We start from the raw sequence: 24,407 nt of genomic DNA on the forward strand, positions 1-24,407 counted from the left end.
TAAAGAGAAAAAGCGATAAAAGAAAGAACGCAACAAGATCTTCTTGTGTTCTTTCTTTTCTTTCAAAGTTTGAACTTTGATATTCCTCGACCTCATAGCCTAAGAATCTTTGGATAATAGTGTAAAATAAATTCAGCTATAGAAACATGAAATAATTTAGATTAGGTAGCTTTTTAGGAACGGTGCGCCAGTGTGGGAATGTCATCAACATGAAATAGATCAAATCATGCAAAATTCATGAAGATGTTGGAGGTGCTGATAGGCGTTATTTGGCTGAGGACTTTATAATTTTTATTTATTTTTTACTAAAAATAGTAACGCGGTGGAGCTTTAAGCACGATTATATTTTCGCACTTGGGTCAGTTCACTTTTGTTGTGCAGTTCCGGCGTGCCGCCTGATTGGTCGGCCGGCCCGCTAGTCCGGAGGGGCGTCGCCGTGGAGCCTGGCAAGTCGAAGGAACGAGCGTGGGCGCCGCCGCCGCTCACTGACGCTGGGCACCGGGCAGCGTCATTGTATCGCAAGCCGCAGAAGCTCAACGGAGAGTGACAAGTACAGGAGCACTTCCTCCGCGTTGTATATCTGTCGACGTACGCTGGGCGGTAGGCGCCCATGTTTAAGAAACAGCCGCTGAGGGAGGAGGAGTGATGCGGCGAATTGCGTCGAGGGTCAACGAGAGCATCCAAGCAATAAGAACATTTCCAAGAACGCTTTTCACCTGGTCACGTCGATTAGAAAATAGCAAACGACGAACGCTAAACATGGAATTTCAAAGTGCACATTTCTTCGACGATAAACGGCTGCAATGATGACGACGACGACGATGATGATGCCACCTGCCGTGACCATCAGCACCTAAAAGCAGGACGTTGGGCGTGCTCCTGTGTGCCTTTTTGGGACGACGAAGGTACGTCTTGCTTATATTTGCCTAGAAATGTCTATATGACGTCTAAATGTGTCGGCGTGGTTCAAAGTAGCTCTCTAATATTACTCATTCTGCCTACGCCCCTGCCAAGAAGGCAAGGATGCAATCTTGTGCCTAAGCTAGCAAATGAGCAACGTGGAAGGCTATTTTAAATCTCAACCTGCACTAATCCAAGCCATTTTGTTACATAATAAAAATATCATTGCACACCACCAAATGTATAAAATGTAAATAAAAAGTGGGCATACGACTCATCTGCCTAGCACCAAACGTCGTTGAATAACTTCTTTTGTAAGTCCAGTTACATGAAATTAAATCATTTCCACATCACACTTGTGCAGTGTGGCATATGAAACGTTTCATGACACACCCCCTCCCAAAAAAAATCCCACAAAAAATATGGGATTGAAATATCCTCATTATGATCTCACCTCAGTTTGATTACAGTGTGAGATGTGAACTACTTTGATTGTGTCAAGTCATGAAGGATTCTGCTGCACGATTTGGCAACAGGTGGTGAATTGATGATATCGGAACGTTCTGATAAATTTGCCCAAGGATGACACGGTCGCTGATGCTCTTCACGATTCTTTATTCCCACGAGGGGTTATCAAGTGCATTCATTCAGGAGCTGTTATCGAACAACTCATGCCTGCACACACTGACTCCCTGCACACACTGACTCCCTTATTTACACAAATGCGAAGCTTTAAATGTACCTTTTGCCCTTTCATTATATTTTTCATTTCAAAAACCCACTATGAATTTCAGTAATATGCCAAAGCTATGTTCCATCCCTTCAATGTACATTTTTTTATGCAATCATTCATCTCCTAATTGCTAAAAAGTTTATATGGGTCGCGCCTCACGTTATCGGAAGCTGACATGTTTTGCTGCCATCTTGAACTCCCGAAGGAGACAAATCACCAGATCACACATTTTTGGATCAATGACTGCTGTATGTGCAACAAATACAATGCACTTTGGTTCACTAGATGGCAGAAACACTGTCACTTTAAGAAATGCTTGTTTTAAAGCATCTATTTTAATGCTCAATCCTTTTGTCTTAACCCTTAACTTTTTTTTCAGTGTATAGTGGACTGACTAAAACCCTCTGGCAACATATCTGTTACAGATCTCAAGATTGGATTCAAACTGGTGTTTGCCGTCCATGCGGGTGTTGTCAGAGGTGTCGACTGCTTCAGACTACTGTGACTCTGTCAACGAATGGAAACCGAAGGTGTTGATGTGTGTGCCGCATATTGGCAAATTCGCCCACGGCGCGTGTGAGCTGCTAGCCGGAGCGACGGAACATACGACTAAGCATGGAGCAGGAAACTAGCCTGAATGCAGAGGAGCGCTTGCGAATCAACCGCCCCCCCAGCAGGCAGCCTGAACCTCAAATAAGCACTCGTGAAGCCACAGCTGACGGAAGCCCGGCAGGCTCGGCGCCAAGAGGCGGCAGCGACCCATCTTCCGCTTATCAGAAGATCGTGCGTCAGAGATTCATCAGGAGAAGCCTGTGGTTCTCGGACGCGGACGAGCAGGCCTCGGAGGCGACCGAATGTGACGGCCGGCTCCTGAACGTGACCCCACCAACGGTCGCGGGCAGGACGCCAGGCGCCAGCAGCGGAATACAGGAGGACTCTGGTGCCAAGACTCGAGTTGGGCAAAAAGAAGAAAATGGCAGAGGTGATGAGGAGAAGGGCGAAAGCGGAGGAGATGCACTGAACGCTACATGCAACGATGGCGGTAAAAGCGCCATCAAGGCAGCCAGCGAGGAAACGGAGGAAGAGGCGGAGATGAAGGCCGTCGCCACCTCTCCGGGAGGACGCTTCCTGAAATTTGACATTGAGCTCGGGCGGGGCTCCTTTAAGACCGTCTACAAGGGTCTGGACACGGAAACCTGGGTGGAGGTTGCCTGGTGTGAGCTGCAGGTAAACCACAGCAACTAACAGTTGCCTACTTTGAAACTAGGGATGTTCAATTCCGAATACCGTATATACAATTTCATTTTAGACAATGACAAAGACCTTTCTTTCTGAAACAGATGATGACTTGCAAAATAGTGTTCAAATAAGGCTGGTATTGTCACAGGTGTATCAGTACTTGCTTATTTCTAGTTTAAACAGAAAAAGATAATTTAGTAGCTACCATTGACTCCACTCCCTTAACTTGATTAAAATTCAAATTGTCACGGTTTTACACAGAAAAGGAATCAGCAACTATCATTGACCTGGGAAAGATTTGTTTTTTTACTTACTTCGGTAGGCAAATCATTCGCTTAGACCGTGCAAAGGAATGAACCAACAATGATTTGAGTCCTTTTGGGATTGCAGTTGGATTATGTCTTGGCTTCTCCCTTGCAGGAAGTTTACATGGAGCTCCACTAATCTTGGCTCAACTCTAGACGCTCTCTCTAAGAACGTTGCAGTCTTTTGTGTCACAAAACAGCAGCACATCTCCTGGACAATTGTACTTGAGATGTTTTAGGCAAAGGCTGACAAAAGGTAGACACTGGATGACATCATTTGGATGGTGATGTCATGCCAAGCAGCCATAGCGGTCACGCCATCCCACTGCCTGCATGCTGAAGATTGCAAACACATCAGGAAGCACTGCGCTCTGTTATACCTCCCTTGGGGCAAATACGAATATCCTCCCTCTAGCCGGCAGTCGATAAAGGGGTTAATCACAGCGCAAATGGATCAAATGTTGAAATAATTTTAGAACAGGCATGTCCAGCTCTGGTCCTTGAGGGCTGCTGTTTTGCCTATTTTACTTGTCTCCCTCGGCCAACATACCTGATTAGCAAGCTTTGAAAAAGCTCCTCTCCAACTCCCTAGCCAAAGTTTCACTATTGCCTCCGTTCTAAAGTACTAAACGTAATTGGAAGAGGAAACTGGTAACGTTTTTGACAGTCGTGCGTGTGCTTAAAATACACAAAAACATCAACAGTAAAAGCCACAAAAACAATCCTTTGTAGATGTTTTGAGGCACTTGACGGAACTGGAGGCACATGACATGCCTCGTCACAAGAAAGCAAAAGCAGATTAAATACATTTGTTGGCAAAAAATTCACTTCTGCCATCGAGTCTAATAAGCAATTAGTTGTCACAGTACCCCCTCCGGATTCCAGGAATTCCTTCCATAATCTTTTGAGTCAGGCTGTTTACTGCTTAATCTCGATGTTAAGAAGTAATTGCTAACTCTAAGATACACCTGATTAACCTCTTTGTCACTAAGCTTTTTATGAGTACGAAATAAAAGGAAAATAAATTAGCTGTCTAAAGGAGCTGTGTGAAACAGTCTCGTCATCTCCATCAAGCCAGGCTGGACTTGCACCTTGATATAAAAAGCTGAGCGTCAGAGCAGATGGGTTCAGCCGCCACTCTGTGTATCGCAGCACCACAACTATTCGTGGCTAATTTTATTATGTTGTGTGTGTGTATGTGGGTGTGTTAACATCACCAGCTGTCATGCCTTCGCTTCTGCTGGTTACTCGCACCGATGCTGTTTTTTTGTTCACATGCAGCCTTGCTGCTTCGTCATGAAAATGCCGACTGTGCATAAATATCCGCCTTGGTAGTGTAGTACATTGCGCAAAACAAGATTGTGTTACCTTAGATTTTACTCCAAGCATTTTACTGATCCATTCATATTGAGAAATGAAAAAAAGGACAGAATATTAGACTTTGGCAGTGGAATTTTGAGATAGTAACTTGTTGTATTCTCCCCATTTTTCTGATTTATATTCGTGGATATCCAAATAAATGCGTTGAGTCCTTGGTTACATTTTTAATAGCCATTACTTGAAGGTGTGAGGTGTGAATTTATATCTGGTTGTGTTTATGTTGGAAAAATAGCCATAGTTGACACATTATATGGCTCGGAATATTCTTAGACTTGCATATGACTGTGTTGTTGTGATTAATGTTTCATTTGAGGAATATGACAAACTGGCAAAATCCACCTCAGGGGGCAGCCATTTTGCCACTTGCTGTCAATTGAATATGACATCACAGGTAACAACCAATCACGGCGTAGCTTCAGAAAACTGGTGTGTCTTGATTAGTGTGTGACCTGTGTTTTGGCGACTGAGATGTCATTTTCAGTCGACAGCAAGTGGCAAAATGGTCGCCCACTGAGATGGATAAGAGCGGCTGAATTCTGCTGCTTAACTCCACAAACGCAATCTTAAAAGAATGGTGCGTTTAGACTAGTGAGGCCACATACAACATATCATTGCAAAGAAAATACTGGCTTCCTCTTTAAAGTTATATGCAAGTCATAGCTAGTAAGCAAATGCTTTTGTGAACATTTTTTGTCCTGAAATATTTGTGTCGCATAACATGAGCAACTACATAATCCATGTTGGCTGAGTATTTGTTGGTATTAGCATTTTTATGCAACAGGTAAGAGATTTAGTTTATGGTAATCCATACTGGACTGCATATTTGGCAAGACAATTTGGTACAATCACAGCTGTAATGGTTCATTTTGTCTTGTTTGTTTTGAAACGTTCGATTTATTCTGTTCGTGCTGTCAATTTAAAAGGGATACATTTGAGACATAGCTCATGTTCAAAAATCCTTGGTGTTTTTGAGCAATATTTGATGTTTTCATCACAATTTCAAGATTCAATGTCCTCATCAAGTATGGTTCGTAATCGGTTTGTGAATAACATGATGCGATCGCACCCCTTCGGACTTTGTTGGCCTTTGTCCAGTCGAGTCGCATTGGACTGCGCGTCGCCTGGAGCGTGGCAGCCGGCCGGCGTTACTTCCTCTCTGCGGCGGCCTGCCCACGTTCTGAAAACATGTGCACATACTGTACAGTCATGATCTGAATTTAATTGGAATTTTTCTCTTGCTGTTTTCATGGCTGACTGAGGCGTTGTCTGCTCCTGTGGTGTCTTTTGTCCGGCTTGCACACTTTGGCCGGTCTTTGGGGAGTCTCGGTGTCTCACCATGCTGGGCCTACATGTGGCTTCTGAATTATGTAAAAGCTTCCCTGTCTCTTGTGAGGAGAGCTCACTGGAGTTATGTGCGTGTTGGCTGTAATTGGGGAACACACCATGGTGGATTTGCCGAAAGGGGGGAAAGAATTTGTGCAAGATGACAGCAGAGAGGGGGACTCGAATACAAGGGATGATTTTTTTTTTCATTTCATTTTCTTCATTGAGTTATATTTGTTCTTGCTTGCTGCAGCGTCATCCGTGCTCTGTATCGTCATTTTTAGATTGTGGAAGCTAAGCACCCAACTTGGGTGGACCCAGCCGGTCCTCCGTTGCTCAGCTTGCCACTGTCGGTTTCTGCAGAGGTGAATTATTCATGCCTCTTCAGAAGAGTGCAGCCTAAGTCTCACACTCACACACACGCACACACAGACACCTCCACGCGACCCACATTGTCATTGGAATATATCACCATTCACCGCTCCATTTGAAACAATTTCTTATTTCTGGGCAACCTAGTACTGTTTCATGTCACTGGAGTTCACTGTCAGGGGTAAATAATTGAATGTCTCCGAGCCTTTGAGTTTGTCGCCCATCCCTGCGAGGGTGGGGTCATGATTATGTAAGCCCCACTGCTAAAAAAAAAAAATCAGTAGAGCAGTGCTTGGCGTTCCAATATATGCCTTGCAGGGAATGGGACAGGGTGCAGCTAGCAAATTCTGCGCTCCTCGTTTCGTGTCTGTGCGGGGGGTTGCTGGTGATATCGAAGGGAGTGGCTGCTTTGAGGGGTGCAAAGAGAGAGAGAGAAAGAGAGAGAGGCAGGCTGGATGCTGTGATGGGGGATGGAAGGTGGACAGTGAGATGGCAAGATATCGAAGGAAATGAAGAAAGATGGAACAGATCGATGACACAAAGCCTTTTGCTGCAGTCTGGAGGGAGAGGGTGTGACTACCCCCAACACACACACACACACACACACACCCTTTGAGCTCTCATTTAGTCGCAGTGGCTGCTGATCTAGCGCAATGTCAAAACAAAATTGGTTTGACAGATTGATGTCCACTTGCAAGAAAATGGATGTGTACCCACTCTGCAATTTCTTGGATTGCTGCATAAATGGTTCATAAAATGTGATCTGACCTCGATAAACCCTGATGAACATTCCTGAAGTGGCAAACATCTCTATCAACTTCATATGACTCACATTGCTGAAGAGTCTTTTTGTGAGGTAAAGAAATTGAACACATCCTTACTAGTTGGTCTTGCTCGCAGTTGCTTATTTGTTATAAAGCAAATAGAGATGCATTTCTTTGGCCCAAAGACTAAGCTCTGACTTTCTCTGACCAACCATTTATGATAATAATAATATTAATAATGTCCTTTTTCCTCAGGATCGTAAACTGTCAAAAGTGGAACGTCAGCGCTTCAAGGAAGAAGCTGAGATGTTAAAAGGTCTCCAACATCCAAACATTGTCCGCTTTTACGACTTTTGGGAGTCGCCTCTTAAAGGAAAGAAGTGCATCGTTTTGGTTACGGAGCTTATGACATCGGGGACGTTAAAAACGTGAGTACAGATAAAAAGGGATTCCCAACTACCAAACAAACTTTCAACCTCCGCCTCCTCTTGTACAGATATCTGAAGCGGTTCAAGGTGATGAAGCCCAAGGTGCTAAGAAGTTGGTGTAGACAGATCCTGAAAGGCCTTCACTTTCTCCACACCAGAACCCCTCCCATAATCCACAGGGACCTCAAGTGCGATAACATTTTCATCACTGGCCCTACGGGCTCGGTCAAGATTGGCGATTTGGGGCTGGCCACGCTGAAAGCTGCCTCCTTTGCAAAAAGTGTCATAGGTAAGTCGGTGCGGCAGCCATTTGTCTAAGCAGAGAAGCGTGCCCAAGACCTGTGTGTCTCCAACTCTCGCCGCAGGCACTCCGGAGTTCATGGCCCCGGAGATGTACGAGGAGCACTACGATGAAGCTGTGGACGTCTACGCCTTTGGCATGTGTATGCTCGAAATGGCCACCTCAGAATATCCCTACTCGGAATGCCAGAATGCTGCGCAGATTTATCGCAAAGTCACAAGTGTAAGTCGAAGGCACAATTTGGATTTTTGTTTTTGTTCAATACGATCTTTAGCACATTTAGGACAGGACCATTTTTGGTGTCTTCCCTAAATGTAGTCCGACTTCAGTCTTTTCATTCCACATGTTGAATTTTTTTTTCCATCTAGGGAGTCAAGCCAGCCAGTTACAACAAGGTTATGGATCCTGAAATCAAAGAGATTATCGGGGAGTGCATCTGCCAAAAGAGAGAAGAGCGGTAAGCCACTGTCACCTCTTCTCACCGTAGCTCTCCCGACAATTTTCCTTTGAGTAACAGTGACTGATTCGGGTCTGACTGTATCTACCAAAAGATACGCCATCAAAGACCTCTTGAACCACGCCTTCTTTGCCGAGGACACGGGCGTGAGGGTGGAGCTGGCGGAGGAGGACGACGGGCAAAAGACCTCCATCGCCCTCAAACTGTGGGTGGAGGATCACAAGAAATTGAAAGGCAAATATAAGGAGAGTGGAGCTATTGAGTTCACCTTTGACCTGGAGAAGGAAGTCCCCGAGGTGGTGGCACAAGAGATGGTATGTCAATACATTTTTGCAACTTATTTCATTTACTACTCTTCCATGAGAAAAGGGATCATGTGACTGACCAAATGGCTTTTTTTTTTTTCTTTTCAATCTGGAGCTTTTCTTGAGGGAATGATTAGGCACGTTCACCTTGTAACTGTTGTCTGGGAGTAATAGTGCAGACAAAAGAATTGTGTCATGGGTGCTAACTTGGCTGCAACATGAGTCTTGTGATTTCTCACCACTTGGCTTCTCTGGTGATTAGTTTTGCATTCATTGTGGCTGTCTGTGGGATTAAAGTTACTGCTACTCCCAAATTTCAACCCCTATCTCTTGCATAAATAAAATCATTTATGAAGGAATTTCCCCCCCTTTTAGTTTCAGTATTTTTGAATATTCATTTAATATTTTAGAGGTCCCCCCCATTATGATTTGTTGATATGTTTTTTTGACAAATTTGGATTTCATTATTTTTTTCGCACAATACATTTCAATGCACGCTTATCATATGCAGCTTTTTGCTATTCACAAGCCAGCCTGATCCCTGACCCCCCCCCGGGGAGTCCACTGTATTAAAGAGAAAAAAAAGGAACAATGTACTATGCGGGTGTCCACTGTCGATCGAATGTCACAAAGTTAATGAATTCACTCATACATATTCAGATACATAGAGCCACAGATACTTAATTCATCTCCGAGGGAAATTCATACTTGCAATGAAATCAACAACACAAGGCAAAGCAGTCATACTGCTGCTACCAATAATATGATGAAAAACAAGAAGAGCCGCACTGAAGGAAATGAATCTTGGCTTAATGAATTCTTTACCCACAGGAAATGAAAGCTACTGATGAAAGTAAACCAACTAAAACAACCTTTACGTTTTTATGCTGCATCGGTGCCCAGATGTAATCTATCAAAGTCAAAGTCAAAAAAGTCAGCTTTATTGTCAATTTCTCCACATGCCAAAGACACACAAAGAAACCGAAATTTCGTTCCCCCCTATCCCACGGTGACAAGACATGGCTCACAACAGACAAACAGTAAACAAGTATAACAAAAGCGTGCTGAATAAATAATGAATAAATAACACAACAATAAATAAATAAATAATTAATTAAGAGGAGCGTAAAAACGCGTACAGCAGACATTCCCGAAATTAGCGCAACAGTGCCGCACGCTACGCAGAAGGGGGTAGCGAGTTCAGGGCCCTAATCTATGTGAATATTCTCACACTTCCGCCATTTTCCCTGTTTTTGCCCTTTAAGGATAGCAGCTATTTCAGCACTCTGTAACAACAGCAATGAGTCATGCCTTTGTCTTTTTCAGGTGGACTCTGGATTTTTCCATGACAGCGATGTGAAGACTGTAGGGAAATCCATTCGGGACCGCGTGGCACTGATCAAATGGAGAAGAGAAAGAACGGCGTCGGCTACTCATCAAGTGGATGGCGGCCATGCGTTCCAGCAGGCATCTTGTCAGGGTGCGCCTTCTCGGGACGTGCACGCAGGGCAACCTTCTTTGCTGGAGCCGCAAGCCGACATCGAGCAGCACAACCAACCTCGGACCCTGCCGGCCAGTTTCACCTCAGTCACATGTAAGTTGTCATACTGTGAGATAGTCATGTCCATCAATCATCATCATCATCATCATAATTTTGTGTTTCTGTAGCAGACGGCACTTTTGACAGTGGCAAGGGCTCCACTGTTTACTCCGACTCCCACAGCAGCCAGCAGAGTGTCCTCTACCAGTCCCTGCTGGAGCCCATCACCATGGCAACACAGCAGGTTTGTACCTGGAGCATACACACTCAAGTTGACTTGTATATTCAAAGGTGTAAAACAACAATGTGTCATTGCTAAAGCACCTTTACTTGATAATAAACGACCTATTCGCATTATTCCGTCGGGTTTTTATGGAGAAATGATTGTTCTTCACGAGTGAACATGTGTTTTGCCTTATGGTCCACTTCTCAATCAGTGGCAGCCAGGTAAAGCTTTTCCGGCAGATCGACCTCACTCCTGTGAAACGGCCAAAGAATGCGGGGCCACGCTGAGCCCGGAACGTGGTACTTGTTGTGGATTTGCAGCCCGCAGAGGAAGTGCTCCCATTATAGACGCTTATGATCTTGAGCCCGTAGCTCAACTCGACGCCTCCAAACTCTCTCTGAGATCCGTCAGCAGTGGAGAGAGATTCCTCTCACCTTCATCAGACGTGACGCTTCCTGTGACAAGGGTCCGCAGACATTCTGACATAAGCGGGCTCCTCAATTTAATGTGTCATCACAGCAGCCACCACCAGGGGGTGGTTGGACGTTCTGCGTCTTCTGATGCACCGCCGCACTGTCCATGTGCGTCCAAACGCACAGCGTTCTCAGTGGGAACGTTGCCTTGCCCTCCTTTGGGACATCTGAAAGATCCAAGCGATTGTTCAGATTTGCTCCTGCTGCAAAAGTCCCTGTTCTATATTATCAACCAAAAAGGAGCGCCAGGTCGTGCTGCCTCTGCCCAGCCCGCCTGCGTTCACTTCTCAGCTTCCCACAGGAATCGCTTTGTTGCCCCAGATGGCAATTTGAAGAATCATCATCACCTGAAGGCTACTTTGTGTGGGGAAGATGAATGTCTTCATGTCTGCGAGGATAGATCCTTTGCAAGACAGCAGCACGTAGCCGCTGCAATGGGAGTGGTAGGTGGAAGTAGTAGACTCACTGATTTCTCCCTGGATCTTCTTCCTTTCCACCGTCTGGGTCCCGCTTGCTGCTTAGGTTCCCACAGCTGAGCATGATCTTCAAAAGGAAGCTTGCTAGTCATGCAAAAGAATGGTTTGTTGTTAATTCTCTAACAGTGGTTCTTAAAAAAAAAAAAACGGGTTTTTTTTTGAGCCAGGTACCCCCAAACCAGACTTAAAATAGAATAATGTGCCATCAGTGTCGATTCATTAGGCATTGGAACTCATTTTGTTGTAGTCTATCCGGGAATATTTGGAAATAAAAATATTTAACCAGAAAAAAGAAAAAGATTTATTATAAACAAAGATTTGTTCACATAAAAATAATCAACATAAAGTGTCCTCCTATGGGATCATAGTGCCGATTTGCTCTCAAAGAAAAACATTGACTTAGTTTTTAAATAAAAGGAAAAATAATTCATTTGAAATCCAATTATTGATTTCATTAAAAAAAAAAAAAGATCAAGCTCTTTTTTTCACAGACGCTACATATTATTAAATGGATTTTAAAATCTCACGTAACCCCAAAGTGGCTTCCTGTACACCCATTTGAGAACCACTGACTCTTAACAGGCTATATTGACTTGCTGATTAACTTCACTGCTTTTCCCTCCAATCCACACAGATAATAACAATTTTTTGTTTAGCCTCACTAGTTCTTCTGGCCCTATTTGTCTTGATTTTTATTCTGCCTTCACTGTATTCTTGTCTGACTGTGGGCAAGAATGTATTGAAGAAACCGAGCGGTACAATATCATTCATGTTAGCTCTCTTACTTTGTGTCCTTAGGCCAGTTCTGTGGGTCACCAGAATCAAGCAGCAGAGCTCACATCTCACCAATACCTCCAGCCCGCTTCGCCCTACGTGTGCCAACCCAGTGCCGCAACCCTAAGTCAGGCCGCTTCATGCTCAGGCAACACCCATCCTGCTGCCAGCGACTGCTACCCACCTCCAAGTATTCCCGCAGGAGCGCAGTGCTACCAGACACAAGGTCATCATCGGGACCCAGCGACTTTGAACTGCGTTGCTGCGATCCAGCAGCAGACTCACACCGTGTCAGGTTATCAACCGCAGACGGGAGCCGCCGTCACGGCTCTCCCGGCACAGCGGTTGGAACAAAGTTGCCCGCTTACGTGTGCGTCCTCGACGATGACGGCCGTGGCCAAATGTCAATTTTCGCACGCTTGCAGTGGCGGTGCGCTGCTTCCAGATGGCTCCCAAACTGGTCTGAGCGCTTCTGCATCGCTACTTAATAGCCAGCAGATGCCCGTTCAACTAGAGAACCAACAACGCCTGAGGCCGCAGCCACAAAACGGGCTTCAGACACAGCTGGAGGCGATGCAGAGCGCACAGCACCAAATCACGTCACAGCGTCTTCTCCAACATGAAGTGCTAAGCCCCGCTCCCCAGCAGCAAGGCCGCCAGCCCGCACAGACAACCGCGCCGCAATCCAGCCAAGACCCATCCCAGTCCGAAGTCCAACAGGACCAGACTGCAAACACAAAGCAACAATATTCTCCTGCGATCTTACCTGATGTCAGCTTTACACATTCTGCCATCAATGCCGTACCTGCTCAGAGTCCGTACCTGCCAGGGCAGTCGTCTACTACGACCTGCGGAGGAGGTCCCCATCTCCCACATGGCCAGGCAACTCACCTGACTCAAAAGGTGACTTTTCTACCCTTTCCATGCCTGAAACCGCAAAAGTCAATTTGAATCCAAACATCTTGCTGATTACCGGTCACGTGCACAACACTGTTTAGCTGTAAGCAGTGGATGTCCTCCTTCAGTCCTCTTTTTGGTTTTCTTCCCTCATTATCTGCAGAGTGTGCCATTGGTTAGACAGGAGGGATTGAACCAGAGCCCCCATTCAGCAAGCAGTTTCCCAACCCAGACAATTTGCGTCCAGCAGCCACTGGCTGAGGCAGACGTCCACCAGCGGCTACAGCCGCTGCAGATTTCAACCTCGCTACCAGCAACAGCGGTAGCAGCAGCAGCAGTACTCTCATCTCAGGTGGGCTACCAATTTCTTCATGTTCCTCTCTTGTTTTCCTTCCTTCTCTACTCTCTTTCCTGGCTTTCCTATGGACTGCCATCTGTTAACTGAAAACAAAGTCAGTCAAAGTCTTCCTTTCCATTGTCTTTTTGTTTTCTCCTTGACTTGTTCACAGTACCCGACTGTCCAGGTGATGGCCGCTGTCACTGACTGTGAATCCTCCTTCCCTCCCTCACACACTGCCCCTCATTCTTCAGTGTCTTCTTCTACTCTCAACCATGTCTTCCTTTCTCCGGGGCATGCTCTCCCTGTGACCCCCTCTGTCTCACCGCTCTCCCCGATTCTCATTGAAAATGTCTTAGTTGCATCCGTGCCAGTGTTGCTCAAGGCTCCCCCTTCACCCGTCTTGGCTCAAATGCCGCTAAACGCATCAGCAAATGCTCAGGTCACCGTTGCTTGGCAGCGAGATGACGCCCGTTGCTCAGAGCCTACATTTTCACATCCCATTTACACACACGCTGCCCTCTCTCCCAACACACTGCCGCCCACAAATGGCAGCACTCTCATGCAGGTAAATATGAAGATGGCTAAGTGCTGAACTTAACAAAATGGTACTTTGGGTGGGTGTGTATCTGTTATGCAAAGTGCTGATTGTTCTTTTCTCTTTCCCTCAGAAGTTGATTGGCAGCCACCCAGAACCTGTCCAGCAGATGAACCTTCTCACCCAGCCTGCACACTTGTCCACACCTGCGCAGACTACCTCAGACCAGGTTGTCGCTGCTGGCCAATCGGGAAAGAAGGAAATTCTGAGCCACGAGTCTCAGAGGACATTGACAAGTTCCGGTCTGACGCAGCAGCAGTTCAGTGTTCCCACAGGAGACGCAGGTCCAGCTGAGGCCAACACAGATGTAAACATCTAACTTTTGTATCACAAAGATTCGGTCCTGCACTTTGACGTCTATCCCACTTGCACGTTTAATATGGTCATCTCCTACTTTTGGGTGGGCACAAAGAGCCGCAAGATAAAGGAATGCCACCTCCAAGTGCGGGCAGCCACATTCATGTGTTAACAGCATTGGGACAAGTGGCTGCCGTCTTTCGTGGAATTTGGTGAAAAACATCGATTGAGCACTTAAAATACCTCTTTAAATCCTCCACAACAAATTAATGAAATGATGACTGACGTGCATGAGCTGATCTACTGCGCTGCTCACCAATAATGTTCCATTTGCGCTATTTAATTGATCTTCAAGCGTGCTGCCTCTTGGCATGTGTCCAAATCTCAGTGAGCATCAAAGCTAGTCAGTCAGTCATTGTACATTTAAAAAGGCTCACATGGACATCAAGGCAGACTGTAAAAACAATTATTGGCAATAGGTAAACAAAAGCCAGCAAATGGGAGCTCATATAGTTTCTGCTGAAACTATTCTGTGGGAATTTATTTCTGCCTTTTCTGGATTGTCTCCTATCTGTAGGATCAGGTTATGGAAAAACACACTGGTGGACAAAGCTATGACAGGTAACTCGCATTCTTCTTCATCCGTCATATTTGATCATCAGCAATTTTTTTTTTCTTCATACCACCGTGATTGCAAATATCTTTGCCAGACGTTGAATGTTGACGAAAAAAAGTAACACCAGCCAATTACTTGTCTTTGCTGTGTCTTTCGAACCAGTGTCAACTCTGATCCCACGTCAGGAAAGGAGATGAGTGATGGCTATGAGGGGACACACGGAAGCAAAGGGCAAGGAAAAATCCGCAAACACCACCGGAGGTCAACACGCACTCGGTCTCGCCAAGAGAAGATTAGCAGGCCAAAGCTCAGCATGCTTAACGTGCGTTACTGGGAAGAAAAAAAAAAAAAAAGTTCCGGTAGCCACGTGTTTTGCTCGTAACTGCAAATATGCTTCCCCCGCTCACATTGCAGGTATGCAACACGGGAGATAAGATGGTTGAGTGTCAACTGGAAACGCACAATCACAAAATGGTCACGTTCAAATTTGACCTGGATGGAGACGCGCCTGAAGAGATCGCAACTTACATGGTATATAGGAAATTAATTATGAAGGCCATTTGAAGGAAGAATCTTATGAATGTTATTTTTTCTTTTAATTAACAAAATCTACAAAGCTATCAATTTCTTAGTCTTCGTGGTCCGGCGTTGCATACAATATTTGTCGCATTCTGTTAAAAAGAAAACAAAAACAAAAGTTGCTTTTTTAGGCGCCTTTTACCAACCATCCCCTCAGGTGGAGAACGATTTTATCCTACACTTGGAGAAAGAAGTTTTCATTGAGCAGCTCAAAGACATCGTAGACAAGGCTGAGGAGTTGTTGAGTGAAGACACAGAGGCGGAGAGAAATTCCGACCAGATGAGCAGTCCCGCGGGTGAAGGAGTTGGCGCAATGCTAGCGGAGGTGAGACCAGCGCGAAGTTAAGTTAACAGTTGTATTAAACATAGTAGACTAAATAAATAATACAAAATGTGTCACATGTTCAATTAGTTTCCATTCTCCGTTTTAGGGAATGAAGTCTTGTGCCCCCAGCACACCACAGCCCGTCTACCAACAAAATGGTGAGACCAAAATTTCCCACCTTGTACTCCACAAGAATCTACACTCGAGTTTCAGTTTTACATGAACTCTAACACCTCTGCACTGGTATTTGCATTCTCATGAGCCTTTATGACCACAGTATAATACAATCCTGGCATTTGTAGCAGGGGTGTGTAGACTTTTCCGTGAACGCTATACTGTAGGTTCTTCTGTTCTGTCCTTGGCAGTGCTTCACACTGGCAAGCGCTGGTTCATCATCTGCCCAGTGGCCGAGATGCCGGTCCAAGAGCAAGACAAGAAGACTCCGTGTCACAGCTCAACTGATCGGGGTACGTATGCCAGAAGCATGCGCGCTGCCTGCCGCTGATGAATCATCAGACCTTCCAATGGAAGATTTCCCTTTATTGGAGCTTTGATTTTGTGTCAGCCAACACAAAGGACTCAGCCCTTTTTTTCCATGGCCTTAGCGCTGCTCTTAAATAGCTCTCGTCTTTGATATTTTCCAGAATGTGAAAATTCGGCTTCACTCTCGGTCGAAGCCGTCACCAACGCACCCGCCGCGTCGACCTCTCTCCCGTCTTCACGAGGCCCCTCGTCCGCGCCGTTGCAGCATCAAGACCAAAGCGTTTGCCCCGTCCGGCAGCCGCAGTCTCTTATCAGTCAAGATAAAAACAGCGCAAAGGGGGCGGGCCTTCCTGTTGAAGACGCCTGCGTCTCGGCAGTGTCGATAGTCAGCGACATCCCATGCTGTGCTTTCGTACCACCCGTCTCACTGGATGTGAAGACTGTGGATAAGGCGGAGGTTGCACCTTTGACCGTACAAACCGGTCATCAAAAAGCCAGTCCTACCGGCGAACTCCCCATACAGCGCGTTGCACACCCGTCAGTGGTCCTACAGCAACCCTGTCCCGCAACCGCGCCGCCAGCGGCCCCGATCTCCTCACAACCTCAAAGTCCAGCCCATCAGACCTCGGTTCCCTTAGGTCCCGGGGAGTCGGACGGTGAGGGGCCACGCCGGCTGGAATTTGCCGATCGCACTATCAAGACTTTGGATGAGAAGTTGAGGAATCTGCTCTACCAGGAGCATGCTCCCTCGCAGCCTTCAGGCGCCGCGGCCGACCCGCAAACCGCAGCCACGGAAGCACTCAGCTCAATGTCAGTCTCGGATGGCCGTAGCGGCGAGGCGCTGCCGCTCAAGAAACAGGAGGAGCCAGTGGTAAACAACAAACACTGTGTGTTCGTGTGATAGCTTCACTCAATGAGCCCAACCGATTCATCTACCCGCCAATATAATCTGATGATTGTAGCATTGCACTCATTTATTGACATCGGTCACCGACACAATAACTTGTTGGGCGCTAATGAGGAGGGAGAGTGCATACTGTATTATTGGACTCCTAAGATCATCTGCTGGTAAATTAATTGTGTGCCTGTGTGCTGCACTTGTCGTTTCCTCAGATTCCTGAAAAGCCAGATTGTGTGGATGTTTTGGCGGGTAGGCAATATTTCTGTTTATAAGGCATTTACAGTCTTTGTCTCACTGTTATTAAAAGTTTCTTCTTCTCTTGTAGCTGCCGATAGGAATTCGATCAAAAGAGCTGTGACTGTCAGTGCTGCTTCACGCAATTTTCAAGTAAGAGCGAATCCGTATTTTCATGAGTCTGGTCTGATTGTTGCTATTTACTTGGTCTGATTATTGCTATTTAGTCATGCTGTAGTAGCAAAGTGACAACATTTCCTAAAAATGATGGCTCTGTCAAAATGCTCAATCTGCTTCAACTTGGGGACCTTTTGTAATAATTAGAGAATAAGGTCTGGTACACACGTAAAGATATTTTTTTTCTTCTCTTTTTTTTTTTTTGCTGCCACTAAAAAGAAGTGTGGGGCTGCATATACATCACACTTTCCAAAAACAAAAATAGCAATTTAAAACTTAACACAGGATTTCAGTAAAAATGTCTTTTGTGTTCAAACCTACTGTCTGACCTTTGTTACAAAGGCATTAAGAGGTATTTGAAGTTCTCATTCTCCTTTTTTTTTTTAAGAAAAGCCACTTGTCATGTTGCAAATTTGATTAAAGCATATGTTAGCTGAAGATGCACACTGGCAAATATATTGAACGTTTGGAAATATTTTTCTTTCAGACAACAACCACGGCACCAACTGTGGAAAAAAGCAAGGGTAGCCTCAACACTTTGTCTGGTTGTTCTCAAGGACCGGATAGAAATAAGAATGACTGCGCGACTGCTGGCAGATCCTCGGCAGACTCTGAGAGTCCAGCCGCATCCAGATCTCATTATAGTAACCGCTTCTCTGCCCCGCCAAACTTCTACCAGGCTACCCTCGCGTCCAGCCCGGATATCACGCCACGCCATTTGCCCCGGGCCGTAACCATCAGCACTCCCAGCCGTCACCACTCACGTCACTCGGACTCCGCGGATGAGGACAGCGGCAGTGGCAAAGCTCTTCCAGCGGGGCGCCTCCACGCCCGGGCCGAGCACGGCGGAAGCAAGCTCGTCAAGAGGGCGGTGGACTTTCTCAAGCGCTCCGGTCGGAGCAAAAGCGAGCAGAGCCCTGATTCGCTGAGCAAGCAACCACTGGAAATGAACGGGCACGCTCCTTTGCCTGCGACGGGACAAGCGCCGTCTTCCTACATCAGTAGTGACAATGACTCAGAATTTGAGGATGCAGACATGAGAAAAGAACTTCAGAAGCTGAGGGAAAAGTAATTGAACTTTTACATATATACAAAGCACATGTATGTGTCGGATAAGTAGCGCAAAGCTCTTCTGTGTGTCTGAGATTAGATGAGGAGTCCCATGCCATCGAAATCCAGTTTTTCTGAAGTGGACCTCCTGAGATATCCTTGGCGCCCCCCCCCCCCCCAAAATAAAAATCCTAGCGCCGCCCGTGCTAAGACAAGCAAACTTAGTTCAAATGATTACCTTGTTATGTTTGTCGATTTTTGATCTAATGACAAGAATGTTATGTGAAATTGACCTTTTAGAAATTTTTAAAATGTTTAATCATACTAATGAATGGAATATGTTTTTTTTTTCTTCCAATTTTGGCTAGACACATGAAGGAAATATCGGAACTGCAGGCATTCCAGAGAAGTGAAATTGAGCGTCTGTACCAAGAGGTGGGAAAATCTCTGCCTCCTAATGTGGGCCTGCTTCATGCGGCGCCTCCCTGTGGCCGTCGACGGAGGGCCAGTAAACACAAAGTCAAGGCTGGCAAATTGCTCAATCCGATGGTGCAGCAGCTCAAAAGCAATCTCAGCGCCACTGGGGCAGGTGTGTGGCTTCCGCAGTTGGTCATTTGTGATGATTCAACATTGGAACGTTGTCTTTTATCTTCTCATTGCACCACGTAGAGAGTTCTGGAAGTTCCTCTGGATCACCTGCTAAAAGTTCAGCTTTGTCGGACTGCTCCGCTCGCTTCAGCGGCAGCTCCGGCTCCAGCAATCAGCGCAGCTCAACCCCAGAGCAGGTCCACACCCAGCAACCGTGTTCCTTGAAAGGCTCTTTTTCCTCAGACAACATTTACGCCGGCCAACACGCTGATGGGACGACGAACTTGACGAGCCAAGGTACACGTAAGAGAACACACACGTTCCACAGAAATGAAATACACATCTATGTCACACAGAAACATGCAAATAATCCACTATATGAGCAATGTGACAACGTTTCCTAAAAATGAGTTGTGATACCAGCGTAAAGAAATCTGGTCCAAAATCCCTTCAAATTTGAGTGAAACCCATATTGCGGAAAATCAACACATTTGAGCGTTTAGTTTTGATTTTAAAACGCTATTTATCCACAAAAACACCCCAAGGTTTTTCCTTTCCTCCATTCACTCATCTTGCAGCATTCAGTCTGAGCTGTGTGCCTTATTAAACTACACACACACATACATTACAACATAAACTAGTAAAAACTGCAAACATCCTGGTGCAGCTTGTAGACAGTGACGAGGGCTGACATTGCTTTGACTGGTTGTGGTTGTTGTTCCCATTCATCACTTTTGTGAACGTCATTATTTGCTACAAGTGCATTTGTGATTGTGGGGGTTTCTCATCTCTATCTTTGTTCCCTTTTTCAAAGTGTCTCTCTTGTTTCTTCTCTTCTTTCCTCTTATATTCATTTTTACAGGCTGGACGGTTTACCACCAAACGTCAGAGAGAGTCACCTTTAAATCTAGTAGCAAACCACGCACTAGATTCCTCAGTGGACCTGTGTCTCTGTCCATCTGTTTGTATTTGTTCCTTTCTCTTTTCCCACTCTTTCATTCCCGCAATCTTGATTTGAAAGCTGCCCAATGCTCATTCAACACAATAATGACGTTTTTGCGCCACCTTCATTGCAGTCATCCGACATTTACATCAACCATCCCCAAACGCTGCGCAGCCATCATCTGTCGGCCTTTCCGCTGTACAAGTATTGCAAAAAAAAAAAAAAAAAGGTGTTTGCTAGAAAACATTGGGGGCTTTTTTCCTTCATTTTCCCTTGGTCACCCCTTTGTGCGTTTAGCACTTAGGGCTGATGATGTGATTGGGACTGTCTTGCTCTAAACGCGTCAGTACAACAGTCTGTATGGACAAAAAGCACATAACACTTTTAAAACTACAGAAAAGAGATGGGTGTGGATATTAAATAATAAATCGCAGCTCCCTCTTAAATGACAAAAATCAAGTCACGCAAACTTCTAATTTTCAGGGACTGTGTTTTCATTCCAAATCCTCCAAAATGATTAGGACTACTCAGTAGTCCAAGGCAGTAAAGCGCAACTAAGACATGTCTGCCATCTAGTGACAATTGGTAATATTACAACTTTAAACTGCAGCCACCCCCTGTGTATTTGTATATTCTCTGTGTATTTTTCCTCTTTTCATGGGATTTTTCCCTCATTTTCTTCCATTTCTATAGAAAACAATATTGAATGATTATTGGGGTCTTTTGAATATTTTTTTTAGGTTTGAAAAGAAAAAAAATGTAAAGAATATTTTCTGGTGGGGGATAAATTAAGGGGTCACTTAGACGGTGGGCCGCCCTGATCTCGACATAGCATGCCACCAGCATTTTGCTGTAAACAGCACCAAGAGCCAGTCGGCATAGGAACACAACACAGAGCCCTGCTTCCCCTTTGTTGTACAAGACAGAGCGCCCTCTAGCGGACGAAGACATACACGATGCGGGCGAATTCTGTGGTGCCGGGCCATGCCGCCAGACGGGCACGGCGGGACACTGCTGCGCCACACCAAGGGCTGTATCATCACTGTTGCTTTCTTCTTATGATTTTTTTCTTTCCACTTGGTTAAAGTGCATGAGCGTTTCCAAGTAGTATTTGTGTCGTCTTTGGGTTCGTTTGAGCAGGCGTTGTGGCAATCTTCCTTTCTTAGAGAACACACGTTCATTCACGTCATTCCTTCTGAGCACAAATTGTCCAAAACTTCCTCCTCAGTTTCTGAAATTAGATGGCAGTCAATGAATTGCAGCGATAGAAAGGACAAGCAAATCCACCCCCCCCCAAAAAAAGAAGCTGAGCCTTTCTTTGCAGTCTTTCTGCTCAATTTGAAGTGACTCTCTTCTTTCGCCCCCCTTTCCATTCGCTCGCTGAACGTGCACATTGCTGTTGTCCTGCGCCTAATGTTTTGTCTTGTGCTGTTTTACCTCTTTATAGGGTCCACACTGAAACGACTATGTCTAGGCAAAGAGCGCAGTCGTAGTAACTATCTCATTTACTTGCTTCCAGTCTCCCCCCCCGAATCTTTTCATCCTTGTGTCGTTTGTGCACGTCTTGCTTTGATTTTTCAGCACTTCGTAGTTGGTGTTCCTGAGAGTGTTCATTTGACACTTATTTGTTTTGCATGATAGTCTCCCCAAATGTTTTTGTCACTGCTTGCAATACTGTAGCAGACATTTTAGACGTGTGTACTCATTTGTGACTATTGTAATCGTTTGGCTGCTGTGTTGCTAGAGGTGCGTCACACCTTTGTGTCTTCCTCAGGGTCGTCTTTCCGCGCCGCGGCTCAGACGCAGCCGTCCCTCGCCTCGGCCACACCCTCGCCACCGCCGCTGCCGCCGTCGCCTCGGCCCGTCGGTCGGCTCGCTGGGGTTCAGACCAACAACAGCAACAATAAGAAAAGATTGTTTACAGAGGACCTGCACAAGTTGGTGGACGACTGGGCCAAGGAAGCCACGGCGGCCCATCAGCCGCCTCCCTCCTTGAACCAGATAAAACATCAAAGGCGTTTGCGCGACCTGGAAGGCAAAGTCGAGCGCCCGACAGCAGCGGCCGTGCACAAGGTACTTAGCATATGCCTACACGTATGATGTATTCAGTTTTTGCGTTTGTTGTATCTTCAAACATATTTTATCCAAATGACTGAAGAGCCTTTTCAGAGTCTAAGATAAAGTGAAAAGTTCACAGGGTTCAACCATTTATTTCCAGATGAAATGTCACGCGAGCCCCAGCGGGTCAACAGCCGGGAGAGCGCGGCCGAGTTCGACGAGCGGCCGAGGTCTCGACTCGCCTCTGGCGCTCCACGCCGGGTACCTTCTGTCCCCGGGCTCCTACGGTGGGTTGGGGCCTTATGCCCAGCGGTGGCCCGTTGCATCAGCGAGCTCCTTCCCCGCCGTGACCAAACCTGGAATCCAAGCCTACGAGTCGGGAAACGGACTCTGCTCAAATCCCGCCAGGACTACCTAACTCCAAGGCCGCAGTCTCCATAACGATGGTGGACGACACCCATTTGCGCGTGTGTGCATGTCACGTGTTGCGTACGAAGACTTCATGCTTCTTGACATTGCTCATTTATCTTTGTCCGTGCACTTTCCATTTTCTCTGGGCACATGGTTACACTTTAAACACCGAATTGGAATTCAAATACCTGAATTTCCGAAACAAAACTGTATTAACGTTGATGGAATGTAGTGCCTTGACCCTTCAACTTATTCTTCTGTGAGACATTTATTTGATTTAACAGCTCACTGGAGTGAAGTCTTTTCTTTTTCAATGCAGCGGGCACTCTTTTTGCTTCTGAATGCCATCGTAGCTCTGCGCTATTAAAACAGCTAATTCTCTTGTTCAGATAATCAAATGATATTGTTTTTCAAATGTTCCTCTGCTGTATGACGCACTGCTGCCTTGCAAAGGAAAAATGAATTGAGCGAATGAGGAGGGGAGGAAGTAGGAGGCCAGCAGGTTCTTGTTTCTCTTCTCTCGTTTTCACAGACAACATAGACAAGATTTGGTCATACAGGATTTGAATATTGAGAGGAATAACCGCATCCAGAAACGATGGCTGGGTGAGAATGTAGCAGATGGCATTTGATAGTTGGAGTCTTTCAAGTGAAATTGAATCCTCCTGCAAAGCTTTGATTGTGGCATTGCCACCGGCCTTATCTGATCTGAAATAATGTGATGTCTGCAGAAGGAGCATGGGCCAAAAATTGGAAGCAAAGCGCGACACATTGTACATATTGGCCAGGTTAGATTTGATCCATTTTTTTTTTTCATGCTGCTGTCATGTGAGCCTGTTATTGACATGATTCGATGGTACCAAAAAGAAAAGTCCTGAAACTGAGCAGCGTTACTGCCTTTGTTTGATTAAGCATTTTCTTGTCACCTTTTGCAAACTTGATAGTTGAATACGGGAGATTTGCACAAGATATAGACTCCCAAGCTTGTACTTTATGTTGACGTGTTTCTTCATGTGTGCAGCATCTGTACTGTTCTTACAAATCACCAAAAAGCACCGACGTTTTCCTCTCCACAAAAGTTGTCCACAAGAAATGATTGAAAGGAATCAGGACCTGGACCCTTCCAAGCTGTGAATTGTACAGATTAGTTGTAGTGTAAAACTGTATATTTTGTTAAACTTTGTGTGTGTGTGTGCGTGCGTGTGTGTGTTGTAGAGCGGTTGCTTGGATGTACAGTATCAATTCGCTTTGAATTGGACTTTTCTAATAATTTATGCAGAATCCTCTTCTTTGGGGAAATACTTCCAGTTGTAAGAGATTTCTGTTCTCTAGCATTTCTATCTGGGCTCGTTTGCTTTGTTGGAGTTTTCTTTGTGCTGAGAAGATGACGCCAGTTTATTGGACAAATTCAGGTGGTGGCTGGCGCTTCCCCTCCCTGCATGTTTGTGGCCAACAAACGTTCCCTCACAGCTAAAATGCTCCCATGGGATGTGGAGATGGGGGGAGGTGTTGGGGGGGGGGGGTTCTTACTTGGTTCTGCCACACTGCATCGCTCATCCTACCTGCTGCACTGTTTGACCGTGTTGAGAGGCAAATAAATATTTTCAATCTGATGGTCACGTTTGTTTTGAATTGAAACAAACCCCCCTGACACAGTTCTGTTTGATTTTTGTAAGGCAGATTCTCAAAGTGTGGTATGCGGGCTAATGAGTTAGCCAGTACAATTCAGTTATATTTAATGTTTAGATGCAATATATTTACATTTAATCTTTTAATTAGTTTGTAAGTGGCGTTGGTCTTTTATTATCATCCATAATAATAATAATTGATTATATTGTATCTGGGTGTCACGGTGATGCACTGGTGCAGGGTTCGATTCCGGTTCCTGCCTTCCTGTGTGGAGTTTGCATATTCTCC

The 24,407-nt window shown here is 45.6% G+C and overlaps 1 protein-coding gene across 4 annotated transcripts; it reads left to right on the top strand.

Annotated features, from left to right (window-relative positions):
- Window positions 1-391: 391 nt before the first annotated feature.
- On the top strand, window positions 392-23,985 carry LOC148401910 (serine/threonine-protein kinase WNK2). Of its 4 annotated transcripts, XM_088368526.1 has the most exons (30): window positions 392-905; window positions 2,059-2,860; window positions 7,272-7,444; window positions 7,513-7,733; window positions 7,810-7,967; window positions 8,114-8,202; window positions 8,297-8,516; window positions 9,834-10,101; window positions 10,176-10,291; window positions 10,485-11,189; window positions 12,021-12,899; window positions 13,057-13,245; window positions 13,403-13,798; window positions 13,902-14,135; window positions 14,703-14,746; window positions 14,904-15,063; window positions 15,156-15,272; window positions 15,478-15,645; window positions 15,752-15,803; window positions 16,011-16,112; window positions 16,290-16,999; window positions 17,242-17,278; window positions 17,355-17,416; window positions 17,928-18,508; window positions 18,859-19,079; window positions 19,160-19,375; window positions 19,941-20,039; window positions 21,469-21,513; window positions 21,796-22,094; window positions 22,240-23,985. In XM_088368526.1, exons 2-30 carry the CDS (start codon window positions 2,249-2,251, stop codon window positions 22,495-22,497), a joined length of 7,431 nt encoding a protein of 2,476 aa, XP_088224652.1. In that variant the 5' UTR covers window positions 392-905; window positions 2,059-2,248; the 3' UTR covers window positions 22,498-23,985. The 4 variants fall into 4 exon arrangements, with proteins under 4 accessions (XP_088224652.1, XP_088224653.1, XP_088224654.1 ...); XM_088368527.1 differs by lacking the exon at window positions 13,403-13,798 and having other exon boundaries at window positions 393-905; XM_088368528.1 differs by lacking the exon at window positions 10,485-11,189 and having other exon boundaries at window positions 393-905.
- Window positions 23,986-24,407: the final 422 nt, after the last annotated feature.

The sequence above is a fragment of the Syngnathus floridae genome, chromosome 2, assembly GCF_059516105.1.
Source record: "Syngnathus floridae isolate MCC-2025c chromosome 2, RoL_Sflo_1.0, whole genome shotgun sequence".
Taxonomy (NCBI): Eukaryota; Metazoa; Chordata; class Actinopteri; order Syngnathiformes; family Syngnathidae; genus Syngnathus; species Syngnathus floridae.

Bases quoted from the DNA above. Each gene is read 5' to 3' on its own strand.
- LOC148401910 (XM_088368526.1), top strand. From the start codon at position 2,249: ATGGAGCAGGAAACTAGCCTGAATGCAGAGGAGCGCTTGCGAATCAAC. The intron at 17,279-17,354 runs GTAGGCAATATT...CTTCTCTTGTAG, and splicing joins TTGTGTGGATGTTTTGGCGG to CTGCCGATAGGAATTCGATC. The intron at 21,514-21,795 runs GTAACTATCTCA...TGTCTTCCTCAG, and splicing joins AGGCAAAGAGCGCAGTCGTA to GGTCGTCTTTCCGCGCCGCG.